Here is a 15,014-nt window from a genome sequence, read left to right on the forward strand (position 1 = left end):
TACTGTTGCATTTTCTTGGTGACTGGATTAAGCCGCTTTGTGGTCCAGATCATTTCAGAGCAGCTGCGTTTTTTGTGAACACAAAGAATGCATAAAGCAGTGCAGCAGTAAATCCTACTGCAACATGCTGCTGACACAACATTATGTAGAAAAAAGCTCAGACATAAAAGCATACATTAACATTCTCTAACACAAAATTAATTCAAAATGAAAAATTATTTTACAGCATATAAAATAGTTTAAAATAGTTTAATGTTAATTTCTACATGCATTTAAATACACTTTTTTAATAGTAAAACTGTTATAAATTTGCAAGATATAAAGCACTATTAACTAATGTGAACAATTAACAACAAAAGTATAACATTTAAGAAACAGTTCACCCAAAAATGAATATTTGCTTAACATATACTCACCCTGCAGGCCATCCAAGATGTAGAAGAGTTCTTCACTGGAACAGATTTGAGGAAATTTAGCATTAAATCACTTGCCAATGGATCAACTGCAGTGAATGGGTGCCGTCAGAATGAGAGTCCAAACATCTGATCAAAACATTACAGTAGTCCACAAATAATCCACACAACTCAAAATATTAATAAATACTTAATACAAGACAACTTTTTTTTTACTGGATAAAGCAGGAAAGATGACTAATTTTCAAATGAATTGTGTCATGTGGATTACCTGTGGATTATAGCGATGCTTTTGTCAACTGTTTGGACTCTCATTTTGATGGCACCCATTCCCTGCAAAGGATCCATTGATGAGCAAGTGATGCAATGCAAAATATCTGTTCTGATGAAGAAACAAACTAGTACTAGTATATTTTCAGTGAATTTTCATTTTTGGGTGAACTAGCTCATTCCTTTAACATCAAGCAATATATAAAGTACACAGTAAAATTTTTAATTTTCCATGCAATTAGTTCTTCAAACTTTATTGCCTATTTGTTATAAATATGATGAAAAAAAATAAATGGTAATTTTTCTAAAAATTCTAATCAAAGCTTGTTACATTATGGAGTAACATGAAATGCTGAGTGACTTTCTGGTGGAGGTCCAGCGGCTCCAGCTGTCAGCTCAGAGAATGTTCAAGGCCAGAACAAGCAGCCACCAAAGACAACAAGCCACAATGGAAGGCTACTAAAAGTTTCTTATTATTCTACAAATACTCTCTTCCAAGTCTGGAAATATTTGTTCCTGTTCAATAGTTACAGAAGTGTTTCTTTCTCCTGATCACAGAACTCATCTCTGTTCAATATGGAGCCTTTCAAACCTGGAATTTAGCAACGGAACCCACTTTCAACATTCTATATTTTCTATAGAGACTAAACTGAAATAAAAAATGGAAACTTTTTTTTTTTATATAATTTGTCACACCGCAGGATTATTTAAAATGAAGTCTTTTAAAATATGAAAACAAATTGATACTTCCTTTTACATTTATTTAAATCTTGATGATAATAATAGATATGCATCAGCAACAAAGAATACACACTGTTTACAACCAATGTACATGATCTATACATCCTCTGTACTATCACACAATGCATAAAAACATAATCTTTCCTAGTTAACAGGATATACATGACTAAAAGATCGAATATGTATAAATTGGAAATAGACTGGATGGTGGAAAGTAGGCGTTAAATATATTTCTGTTCAAAAGTTTGACGTTACTAAAAATGTTTTTAAAAATGAAAAAAAAAATGTTTTAAAGCAAGAGCATATTAAATAGATGAAAAGTGATATTGAAGACATTCATAATGTTATAAAAAAATCTACATCAAATAAATACTGAAACATTTATCATTAAGCATCACAACACTGATAATAAGAGATGTTCCTTGAGCAGCAAATCAGCAAATTAGTATGATATCTGAAGGATCTCGTGCACTGAAACAGACATCTGTTATTTTAAATTGTAACAACATTTCGCCATTTTACTCTCTTACTGTATTCTGGAATACAAATAAAAACATCCAGGCTGAGCATAATAGACTTCTTTCAAAAACATTTTAAAAATCTTCCCAACCCCATACTTCTGAATGGTGTCTACCAGATTGGCACCGCCAATTGTCCAGACAGCTAACAGTAAGTGATGTCTAAGTACAATTCTCTCCTCAGCACCAGAAAACTGTTCAATTCAGAAGCGTGTTCGCTGACTAAACACTGGTGTCACACTCATCAAAATGACAAGTTAATGTTTCATATCCAATTAAGGGAGAATCCATGGGCCTCGGGAACAGGAAGTGCCAGATATGAATTATACGCTCTGTACACTTGACACTATAAGGCCGTGCGCTCAAGCCCCCAATCAAATCTCATTGTGACAGGCATTAAGAGATTAGGTCGAGCTGCTGGTCAGCGTGTGTGAGAACGCTGGCTCCCTCACACACTCTCACACTCACTGAGATACACTGAGGACTGAATGGATAGGTCATTGTTTGGAGAAGGCTGAGGAGCCGGGGGTCCTGCCAGCTCTCAGGACCACAGACAAGTGCAGGATGTTTGAAGGACATGTCACGGGCCACTTCAACACCACACCAGGTAGAGCGACCGCAGATTCACTGCCTCTTTTAGGACAGTCGAGGCTGAAGAGTAGATTTTGAGTTTGTTTACACACTAAATAGAGTAACAAAAATCAAAAATCTGTGTGACTTGTATTTCGTTTGTTGACAAGATAAAACATATAGGGGAAAAAAAAGAGTTTACAAATAATACAGGCACAATTTGGGCAGTAATGACACTTATTAGAACAATGACAATGAGACATAATGAAGCACAAAGAAACATTTTAAAGCAAAATTTTGTTGAATGTCTTCAAAACAGACATTTGTAGAATGTTTGACTCATTTACTTCTCTAGAAATCTATGGTCTGGTTTGGGTTTACTTCTTGGCTGTTATGAAAACTTACTGTGCTTATGAAAATCACTGCAGATTTGAGATTTTTGGGGACTTCAGTTGACAATTGGTGAAGTCCTTGTGGTTCTTCTCAGGAAGGCCCAACACTGAGAACTTTGCAGATGTAATTGCAAGCTTTGTCCACATGAAGGAGCTGCTTAATGGTATACTTGACTGTATACACTAAAAATGTTGGGACATTCTCAGATGTGATTCTTAAAATATCTTTAAACATGTAAACATGTAATTTTATCACCATAGGAAAAACAATCCAAGGTTGATGCAACATAGACTATATAAATGTTTCTATGTCAATATCTGTAAATCTAGGTCACCATAGTTAACTAAAAACAAAACTAATGTTGAAACCATTAAAAAAAATGGTAATTGAAATATAGAAAATTTTATATATATATTTATACAAAACTACTGAAAATTGGCAAAACAATAAAATTACTAAAAGTTGAGCTAAAATAAAAATGAAAACAGAAAATATAAAAATTCTAAATAAATGGATTAAAAATAAAAACTACAATAGTATCTAAATGATACTAAGATAACAGTAATGGGATTACTTATTTGATTAGTGACCAAAGAATTTCACACTATGACATTTATTTATTTTACATTTTGCCAAATTCTAAAATGTTATATTTATTTACAAAACACTTTAAATCAAATGTTCTCAGTTACCTACTCTATATGCCCATAATATGTGACTCCTGATATAATCTAAAATATTAACATGAAACCTCTAATAGAATAATGACATAAGAAACGATCCAATGATCCATCATCCAAGATTAATGAAAAACATGGGGGGGAAAAAGGCTTCCAGATTCTTCTTGTGCTGAGTTTCCATTGTGTCGTTAAATCGGTTAAATAATGATCACACTTGTAAAAAAACATATTCATTATGCAATTATGTACTTTGTTTTGTACTATAGTGATACTCAGACTGCAAGAGAATGACTTCAAAACAGCACGGATGAGTAAAAGTACACCAAGCCCCAGTGTGTTAAATTATAACAAATTGAATAACCACTTAAGACTCTTCAGTTTGGATAAACTGGGGTAAAGTTAAACTTGTTAGGGTGAAATGTTCTCGAGAGCTGTACACTGTGATGAAAAGGTGATTGATTGATTGATTGTTGATAAAAAGTGAGTGATAACTGTCCATGCAGCATCACTCAGCCTGCAAATATGATTGGGTCAACAGCCAAAGCGATTCTCAGCAGAAAAACAGTTAATCATTGAAAGAGCCTTATCAGAAGATGTGATTGATTTACAAAGAGCATTGCTCTGAATGTTTATTGATGCACTTGTTTACTCGCGTGATGTGCACAGAGTTACTTGAGCTTTTGTAATGTGTTGAAAGTAACAAAGAAACTTGATCATTTCAGTAGCGTAAGTTGTCAAATAGTATGTGATCCCATAAAGCTGTGATCACTCGATAAACAAGCAGGCTAGCCATCAGGACAAAATCCTATCAGTGGCTTTATCATGTTTATGATGTAAAGCATGACATCGAAAGTGATAAGCAGGTAACAGCAAAGGTTGGCTAAATGTGTCCCTTTTTTGTCAAACATATTATTACCCAATGATTCTGAGTTTTAAACTGGAAGACTTTATGGAGGCTGTGCGATATTAGGTCCTAGGGGTTTATGATTACCTACACTACAAATACCGTGATGGCTGAGGAGGACTATGGGAACTCCATAGATAACTGTATTTGTTAATCGTTACGGAGGAGGAGAGTATTTCCTCATAAGAAAATGGCTTTGAGTTATAAAGTATTTATTTTCAAATCAAACACTGCTAAAAAGACATGTACTTGACACCGTATCCAGGGTCATTATACAATTAACTAAAACTGAAACTAAAACCATTAAAAATGTAAATAAATTATATACAAACTGTATATAAATTACTAAACACACTTCTAAATGAAGTTGGAAATAATAATAAAACTATAAGTGTATCTTGATACTAAAATAAAACTGGCAGTATCAATTTTGTTTAAATGCAGTGGAACTAAAATCAGAAAATGTAAACATTTAAACGAAGGAGATAAAAGTGAATTCAAGTTGTTTTGAAAATCTGCCGGTTGTTCATAAGGCTTTAGGTCTTAACTGGCCATCGTAAAGCCACTAACAACCTCATGAATTGCATCTTGGCAGGAATCACAGGTTTTCCTTGTAATTTCTCTTCATTTGCACCTGAGTTATGTATTAAAAACTTAACAAGGTTTGAACATTTATCAGAGCAACAGATCACATGACATGATTCTCAGCTCCTTGGTGCTGACAAGAGCTTGATTAGCAAATACTTTCAATTCTTAGTTTGATTATCATCAGCTAATTAAAACTGAATATGAACCTTCAAAGAAAAAAAAAATGCTAAATGCTAAGGATAGTTAGCATTTGACCATCGATTTACACTCGATGGGCCTTCAAAAAGCACCATAGCCTTATGAGACAAAAAAAAAAAAGTTTAGACAGAGGGGAGGGGCGTTATCCACACTTATCAGCCCCAACACACTTAGGATAAAGATACATTTCAGCAGTCTTAGAGTACACCGCAACAGTTTAAAACTACAAATAGATAGATTTTTATATAAAAAAAAGTATAATTTCAAATAAGCAAAAGTTAATATTTTGCCCGCAAAGGGCATGAGAGTTGTGAGCTTGCCGTTTACCAACCGATCTGTTGACAATCTGTTGTGTGTTCACTATGTCGCCATACTCACATCTGTGCCATCTACCCCAGTCAATCCACAGCGGCTTTTCTACTGACCTGGAATGAGCTTTACTAAACATACTCATGCCGTCTTCTCCCATTCTTAACAAATATTCAAACCCAAAGAAAGCATAACACTCATATTCCCACGTGAAAACCATTCCCGAGTACTCCAAGAGCGTGTTATTCCTTGTAGGCCACCGGTTCCCGCAACATGTGCATTATACATCTCCCTTTGTAGTGCTACTTGTTATTCCCATTTGGTCAGACAGGTGAAATGAAAAAGAGTCATTGGAGAGAAAGTACAAATAGGCAGTGGTTACAAATGGAGTTTGGTCAGTGGTCGGAGATCCTTATTGTGGAGATAGACAGGACTTTGTTCACAAACTGGAGTTTGAAGTTTCAAAGGGGAAAATAGGCAGAGGAGTTACATCAACCTTCTGACTTTTAGCCCCAGGCAGGCGGTATGGGTGACTGATTATAGGACATGTCATCGCTGCCTCATATCACACAGAGAAGACGATCAGGGCAGGAACTGTCCTATGTCATATTGTCTTCTGTGATGAGACTCAAAGTATTCAAAGATTGCACCACGCCGCAGTGCGCATGTAAACGTCTTGCAACACTGATCAGATAATGGTGGAAAAATGTGACTGTTTGATGTAGGTTATTTTCAGGTAGAGAGAGAGTTGCTTTGAATTTGTTGTACTGGTTCAGTCTAATAGTTCAGTCTCTGTGTCATTAGACATTAATTGTTACGAAACAGAATTTTCAAATCAATATGATCAATTAAAAAAATATTACTGTTAATTAAACATAAATTAAATGTAATTGTATAAGAGGGAAAGTTTATATGTTAAATATTTTACAAGAACAAATCTTTCCGTTACACTGTCATTTAATATGCAGTCATAAAAGCAAAAATAAAATAAAATAATAATACTTTCAAAAGCATTATGGGTGTGATTGAATGTTTTTAATTAAACACAATAATGACAGTGTTTCATAATTCATTGCCTTAGACATTAAGCTGGAGGAAAAAATTAATGATTTTAGACAAAATAAATAAATAAGTAAATAAAAAACTAAACAAAATTTAATCTAATTGAATAAGAGGGAAAGCATATAACTTTAATAAAGTAACTGTTTTACAAGAAAACTGTAAGACTGTTAATTATTATGTGGTCATAAAAGCAAAACATAAAAATAAATAAATAAATAAAATAAAAAACTATGTCAACAAAATAATATCATAGTGTTTTTCATTACAATGATATTCAAATCAGTTAAATAGATTTACCCATATTTATGTTACTTAACAATCAAAATGTAATGTTTTCAAATCAAATAATTAATTTACACCTATGGCCTGCCATGTTAATAAAAGTACATGAGTGACACAAATCCCAGTTAATGAATACATGGCTAATCCATCTTTTTTTTTTTTTTAGATGTGTATCTGTTAAACAGGTTTGTACACCAAGAGGCTTTTGCCCATGTGAGGTAATGATCTAATGTAGTTATCTACGCCTGCCTGCTCTGATCACTGTGCTGCATGTGAGAAAGGGCCATAACTTTACAGATTACACTTTATAGAGGTCATGCCTTAGTTAATAGAAACATGGAGATGTGTGCTGCGATAAGGAGTTTAATGGTGACTCAGATAAGATTTGTCCATTGAGTCATTCCTGTACACTGATTGTCATTACTCAGGTTAATTACTGGAGAACTGAAGTCATCTTGAACAGAAACAAGGAAGACTAACAAATGTTCCTGATCTATCGGTTCAAAAGTCTGCAACTTCTTGTAGATTTATTTTGAGATGTACGAGTGAAACATCATCCGGTCAAGACACAACCATACAGACACTACTTCTTCTGAATCTAATTAACTTTTTATGTCTTTTTATATCTCTATGAATATGCAAGTCTATAATATATTCAGAACCAGCTATCTTGTAAGTTTAGGTATTTTCCAGCCAGTTTAAAACCAGCTCAGCACTTTTAGTCCACAGAGATGGTCAGGTGGGATCTGCCATTTACAGATAGTAAACAATGTCTGCAGTGTTTTAGCAAGCTCAACATAAAATACATAATCCCACATTCTCATTTAATTTCATGCGGTGGAGTAATTTAATTTAAAAATAAAACAAACATGTAACACTACTGTGACACATCGATTACAGCAATGAAGCATCTCAAAGAAACTTGGTTTAAACAGCAAGAATCTAGGTTGTTCATCTGACAGTATAGCAACAGCAGCTTTATATTCTCTGTAGGCAGCTGGATTTTACAGGCTCCAGGGCCGGTCTGAACTGAGGAACGATGACCCATGGTTTGTTCTGTTGCTTTCTACTCTTCAAATATACATACTTGCCTCTGTTTGCACTGGCCCTGATACTTATGTACTTGAAGTTGGTACATGCGTAATTGTTACATCAAATTTTCCTGTTTGAGTAACAAATAGTTTTATCCTCCCCCAAAAGAGTTTGGAAAATATTGATTACTTACGATTCTGGCACTACAATATGTACAGAGATGATCATCTCAGTTTTTTGTCATCTCTAGGTAATTTTGAAACCATTTTGTCAGAATCTTAAAAATAGAAAAACTAATAAAAGGTTCTTTTAAAAAAATTTAAAATGTTCCAAAAGGGGTTTCACAGCAATGCCATTCAAAGAACCATTCTGGAAGAACATTTTAATAATCTAAACAACCTTTTTTTTTTTTTTTTTTTCAATGGGAAGGTTCTATGAATGCTAATGGTTTTTCATGGAACTATAGATACCAATAAAAACCATTTGTTTTTAATAGTAGTTTGAATGCCAAAATGGCATCACAAATTCCCCAAGATATTTTACAGCCTACCAAATGCTAGTTTAGCACAGATTTGATGAGAAGTAAACAATCTCTTCTGTACAACGGGAATGGAGTTGTGTATCACGTGCAAATGCAGAATGTTCAACAGAACAATGAGCTCTTTTACATAAAGGCCACAAATTTTACTCTGTGTGATTTATTGCTGTTGTTTATTGTGCTAGAATTAACAGAGATTTAGCAAACACGTAATTTGCACGTTGAAATGCGGACCACTTAATTTCAATCTTACACATTAGAGTCAAATAATTTGACTCTAATGTATAAGATTGAAAACGAGTGACTTTTTCATAGTGTCTAATATGTGTCAAGGCCCAGACAGTCGTCTTTCTTGCTCCCTAAAGCCCTTGTCGGGGAACTGAGATAGAAAGCATAGTGTTGTTGAGACTGGCTATATTTCTCTAGCAGTGAATTTAGGTTATTGAGACAAACATAACACCCTGTTTGTCTCAGTCTCTGGAAAAACTCTGATTTAGCACTTTAATCATTAACATAAGACCCATCCCACTTCAGAATGGGGCCGTGCTCTGGGAGGAGGCCTGAACTGTCAATCATGAGCAAGCCTCATCTTTGCCCTTGAGGACATGGCCCCTGTCACTCAAAGGTGTCTACCTCTCAGAGAGGAGGGGCTTGGCCTATGAGGGGGTGTCCAAACGCTGTGGAGAGGACAAGTCTTTCCCCCCAGCATCAGGTAGCTGAGAATGCGTTTGTCCAAACCACTAGTAGACATGGAGATGGCAGACTATAGCGAGGCCTTGGACCCAGCCTACACCACCCTGGAGTTTGAGAACATGCAAGTGCTTGCGATGAGCACAGGTGAGTCATCTGCTCAGACCCGCGGTGAACTTTGAGACCTTTAGTGACTTATATAGGCTAGTATATAGTATATGGTCAAGTGTGGGAGGCAGATGTTTAACAGGGTTCATAGGCTTATAGTTAAGTGCCAATTGGCAAGTTCGTAACCTTTTGCACAGAACACCCAATACTGATTGTAAAAGCCAATAGAAAAAACACATTTTTCAGGAGAAGATAAGAAGCACATCATGCTCTGTCCTGTAGACAGGATACTCTACAAGGAGAAGAGGTTCATTCGTCTCCTCTTGCTTGTTCTCATACAGTCGGCTTGGGATAAAATGACTTGTTTGGATAGTATTTCAAGAGAAGTTTGACACCAGGATGAATGATCACTGAGCAAAGAGGGTGTCATGTAAATGTTTCGCAGTTAAGTCTCCCATGTCTAGGTTTTGTGAAACAAACTGATATCCAACCAGTATCAACCTGACAAAGTAATCTAATATGTATGGTAGTTATATTTAGGTAAAGCAGTAATAGTCCAATTTATAAAATGTTTACATTTGAGTAAGATTGACATTTGAAAATAAAATGTAATTTTATTAAAAAAAACTTTTTTTTGACTGACCCAAATAGTGAAGTTACATTTTCATTCATTGTAGAGGTTGTCTATTCAACAGTATATTTAAATTATCTAAATTATTTATAATAACATTATATAAAATTATGACTTTTTTGTAATTATGAAATATTATAACCAATATTTAAATTTTAAATCACTTATATTTTATCAAAACAAATTATTCTACATTTAGGTGATCACCAAATAATCACTGATGAGCCATTTAACTAGGTTTTGCCTTTGATCATTGCTTGGGTTTTAATGTAATTATCTTTGATTACCTCTGAAATGATTAATGTTTAAATGTCATCAACATAATATCAAATCACCATCGTCATAATCTTTTTTAAATCAAACTGACCCAAAAGAATCATATATGTTACTGTTGAATTTTTTTGTTCAATTTATTAAGTAGGTCATCAAGAACACTAATTAGAGTTCACATAATCTAAGATGATCTTGTTGTAGCTTTTGTACAGGTTTAGCACTAATCACTTCTGGATTACTTAGCAAACAGCCCTTTCCAGCTCATGTTCATGATGATGATTCACTGCCAATTGATTTAGCCATAAAAATGTCTTTTTGAGAGTATTTTTCACCCCATGACCTTTCCCCTATTTACTTTATCTCTGATTGGTCTGGAATCAGGAGTCTGACTGGTTTAATCTGCAACCCAGATATTTAAGTCTCATTCAGAAAAAGAAGTGATTCATAGCATTAAACTTAATTTATTGACTCTGGGATTTTAAGCAGCTCTTATTTCTCACACAATTTTGTTTTTGCTTGAAAAAAATAGTTAAAAACAGAAAAGAGAATTTTAACCACTTGTGACACTAAATTCAAGATCCTCCATTATTTCAGACTCTTCGCCAGCTGAGAGTGCCAACATGAATGTTGCCAACCACTTAGGGGCCGGCACCCTATGTGCCATCTGTGGGGACCGGGCCACAGGAAAGCACTACGGAGCCTCCAGCTGTGACGGATGCAAGGGGTTCTTCAGGCGCAGCGTACGCAAAAACCACATGTATTCCTGCAGGTCAGAAACCTACATTTTGGCTACATTTTGCTAACATAATGCCATAATACTGCATAAAAGACCATGTTTCCATCCAATGTATCCAATGCCAAAGTAAATCTTCTTTATGCTTCCATACAGATTTAACAGACAGTGCATAGTGGACAAAGACAAGAGAAATCAGTGCCGGTACTGCAGACTAAAGAAATGTTTTCGAGCTGGGATGAAGAAGGAAGGTACTTGTTCATGCTGTTAGATTTTATTTATATAATGCTCATAAAATGTAAAAAAAACAGAGATTAAATCCCCCTGCCCTGTTTGGGAGGTTAGGGGATGAGGTGGCGCAAATGGGAGATGTTGCAATAGCCAGAAAAGAGTTAGCAAGAGACATTTTGTTAATGTTCACTCAACAATGCACTGATGTCTATGTCTGGTTTATGCTGAACAAACAGTTTAGAGCCATCATAACTGCACACTGATAAAAAAAAAAAAGCGCAACCTTGAGGACTCCCCCCTCTCACATAGTCAGCAAATATCCCTCATCTCTGCAATCTCAACTGGTTGTAAGAACTGGTTCACTAATATTGATAACGAAAGAGTATATTTCAGTGGTTTAACCAGAGCTGTTTCTGGTCAAAATAAACTTTCTGTGTATTTGTATTAAATTTAATCTTAATTTGCTGATTAAATGTGTTTTTCTCTTTCTCAGCTGTGCAGAATGAAAGAGACAGGATTAGCACCAGAAGATCCAGCTATGAAGACAGCAGTTTACCCTCAATAAACGCACTCATTCAGGCTGATGTCCTTTCTAGACAGGTACACAGTGTGATTCAAATCTAGGTTCAAATCACAAGGTGAATTGTGTAACATATGTTCTCTTAACCCAGTGTAACATGAAGAGACTACAATTAGTAAATCTGTTGGTTGATTCCTCTGAAAAAAGTGTAAACACTGTGGCACAGCTATCAAAACATTGCCCTGTTTGTTTGAGCATCCCAATTAGAACCGCATAGCAACACATGCTCAACCAATGGCGTGGGTTTGGGGCATGACTCTCTGACCAATGATAAACCAGGAGATTGTTTTGGAAACCCGTTTGGAAACAGTCAGTATTTCTGCAGATTCACTGGGTGTAGCTAGAGACACAGAAATGACAAAATTCACCTTTAAAATATATTATATGATTTACTTTTATAAATGTAAAATTCTCCCATATGCTTCTTTGCAGATCTCATCACCTGGTCCTATCTTGAATGGCGACATCAGAACGAAGAAGGTAGCAACTATAACTGATGTGTGCGAGTCTATGAAACAGCAGCTGCTAGTGTTGGTTGAATGGGCTAAATACATCCCAGCATTCTGTGACCTTCCCCTGGATGATCAGGTAAGATCCCTCTTATTAAGAGGTAGGCACTTCTTATTTAGCTGAAAATGTACTCCTACAATATATATATATATTTATATTTCATAGATATTATTGCCAGCTGGCTCATTTTTATAGCAGTCGGAAAAAAAAGTTCAGAGATCTTTAATTTGGGTGGTTAATGTATTTAGATGGCTCAGGTTAGAATATGATGAGCTGGTTTGAAAGTTACATCTCTTCTTGAGACATTCAGAATCATTAACACGCTGAGCACTGAGGCGTGATAACTGATCAGTGTTTTAGCTGTGGGTGAGAGCGCCTCAAACAGCATCTTCTCACACAAACATACACGTGAAAACACACATGTGCATACAGGCATGAAGACCAACCTAATTTAGCCTCTAAAAATACTTTAAAAATATCTACATTTAATCTTAAATCAAAAAAATGAGATGATATGGTTATAAAAAGGATTCTAACCAAACAAACACTTGTTCATTTGTCTCAGGTGGCTTTACTGCGAGCTCATGCTGGAGAACATCTCCTGCTAGGAGCTGCCAAACGCTCCATGCTGTATAAGGACATTTTACTATTAGGTATGTTTTTTAAAGCAAGAGACATTGGAAATGCATATTGGAAACGACAGTGTTCTGGACTGAAGCTATTTTACTAATGTTTTACCTCACAATTTTCCATGATTCTCGCAGGTAATGATCATATAATTGCACGAAATTGCCCCGAATTGGAGGTGAGCCGTGTGGCTGTAAGGATCCTTGATGAGTTAGTCCTTCCCTTCCAGGACCTCCAGATCGATGATAATGAATATGCCTGTTTGAAGGCCATTGTATTTTTCGATCCAGGTAGCTAAATTTTCCTTAAAAAAAAAAGAAGAGACAAAACAGAGCAGAATATCAAGTGAGTTTTCAAACTGAATCTAATGTAATGATCTTTCTCTACTCATGTAGATGCCAAAGGTTTAAGCGACCCAAGCAAGATAAAACGCATGCGATACCAAGTTCAAGTTAGTTTAGAGGACTACATAAATGACCGGCAGTACGATTCACGAGGACGGTTCGGCGAGCTACTACTTCTGTTGCCAACGCTGCAGAGTATCACCTGGCAAATGATCGAGCAAATCCAATTTGTTAAATTGTTTGGAATGGCAAAGATAGACAACCTGCTACAAGAGATGCTTCTAGGAGGTAACTGATCTCTGTTAATGAAACAAAATTTTGGGAAAAGTGCAAAGTCATGGTTATTAGACAGTGTATATAAATGACCCTTTACTTTGGAGAGCTGTCAAAAGCTGCAGTATCTGAGATGCATGGTAAATATCTAGGAACAACAGGAACAACTTGATTTAAAAGATGCAAAAGGCAGCCTATAACTATCGGTTTCTTAATAATCTGCTCTACATGGATCATATAGACTGAAAAAACAAGTTCCTACTTGATTCAGATTTGTATAAGTTTTCCCAATCAGAGATTTAAGGACTTTCTTTTTCTGTCAGGTTCTGCTAATGAAGCTCCTCATGCCCATCATTCTCTACACCCACATCTGGTCCAGGAGCACCTCAGTAACAATGTCATAGTCACCACAAACATGGCCACTCCAATTCACAATGGCCAGATGTGTAAGTAGCATCTTGAACCGAGTGAAAGAAAATTTGTTATGAAGGAAGCCCTCACAGAAAATATAGGTCCTTAAAATGTGAAAACCAGGGACAAACAGGCTTGTTGGAGTAATCCCTGCCAAAATCGTAGAAACTAATCAGGCTTATTTTGTATAAGAAGGCTACTGTAATGCTTTTCTACCCTAATGCCTTCAGAAATTTCATAAGCGTGATTATTTTGTGTCAACCAATGGTTTCTTTCTTTCGCATGTTATCATGCTATGCAAATTATGTTTATTTAAGGTTCAGTATTACCCCTATGTGGACCCTTGATTTAATGTATCCTCTTGCTTTTTTTCCCAAACAGCCACTCCAGAAACTCCAATCCCATCTCCCCCGGCAGCCTCAGGTTCTGATCATTACAAAATGGCACCGGGTGTTATAGCCACAGTGCCAAAGCAACCAAGCTCCATCCCTCAACCAACCATCACCAAACAAGAGGCCATCTGAGTGCACAGAGAAATACAGATTGAGTTTTTTTTAACTTGGTACTATGAATAGGCTGTGCTAAATGTGACATTTCATTCAAGCATCTGGACACAGTAACACTGACATTTCTATTCACTAGCTGTTTAATTTAAGGTTTTTAGAAAAGACACAGTGAAATTGTTCAGATTGTTTCCCATTTAAAGAACTTTAGACCAAAATAGTTGAGTTTAAAGGTGTGCAACAATCACACTTTATCTATATATATGTTCATCCCATCTTATTTCTTTGGTGTATGTATGTTTTAGAATTAACTAGTGGTGCATACTTATACTACCCAAGGAGTCACAACAGAATTTAAAAAGTGAGAAAATACCATATTATACAAAGGCTATGCAAGATTTATTCTCCTTTCAAGGAGAGTTTGAGTTCCATGAATGTTACAGCAGGCCTGAATATGATCAGATGTTTGTTTTATTGTACAGTATTTTAACAGCTTGCTTCTGGCTCTTATAGTACTTTTACGGTAGCCTGATAGAATACATAACATTTTGTGCCTTGGAAATATTGTTATTTACCAAAATGCTGGTAATTATTTTATGTAT

General features: G+C 35.5%; 1 protein-coding gene and 1 long non-coding RNA gene across 3 annotated transcripts; one reads left to right on the plus strand and one right to left on the minus strand.

Moving 5' to 3' along the window:
- Positions 1–1,423: 1,423 nt before the first annotated feature.
- Positions 1,424–6,260, minus strand: LOC113068955 (uncharacterized). Its single transcript, XR_003279635.1, has 2 exons — positions 2,918–6,260; positions 1,424–2,593 (listed from the first exon to the last, which is right to left on the minus strand). It is a non-coding gene; the product is annotated as an uncharacterized LOC113068955 (long non-coding RNA).
- Positions 6,261–9,139: 2,879 nt separating this feature from the next.
- On the plus strand, positions 9,140–15,008 carry hnf4a (hepatocyte nuclear factor 4, alpha). 2 transcript variants are annotated; one of them, XM_026241920.1, is made up of 10 exons: positions 9,144–9,335; positions 10,795–10,969; positions 11,090–11,184; positions 11,658–11,764; positions 12,177–12,332; positions 12,820–12,907; positions 13,019–13,171; positions 13,277–13,513; positions 13,822–13,944; positions 14,291–15,008. In XM_026241920.1, the coding sequence occupies exons 1-10, from the start codon at positions 9,221–9,223 to the stop codon at positions 14,431–14,433; spliced, it is 1,392 nt and encodes a 463-aa protein (XP_026097705.1). In that variant the 5' UTR covers positions 9,144–9,220; the 3' UTR covers positions 14,434–15,008. The 2 variants fall into 2 exon arrangements, with proteins under 2 accessions (XP_026097706.1, XP_026097705.1); XM_026241921.1 differs by lacking the exon at positions 13,822–13,944 and having other exon boundaries at positions 9,140–9,335.
- Positions 15,009–15,014: the final 6 nt, after the last annotated feature.

Source organism: Carassius auratus, unplaced genomic scaffold, assembly GCF_003368295.1.
Source record: "Carassius auratus strain Wakin unplaced genomic scaffold, ASM336829v1 scaf_tig00000254, whole genome shotgun sequence".
Lineage (NCBI taxonomy): Eukaryota > Metazoa > Chordata > Actinopteri > Cypriniformes > Cyprinidae > Carassius > Carassius auratus.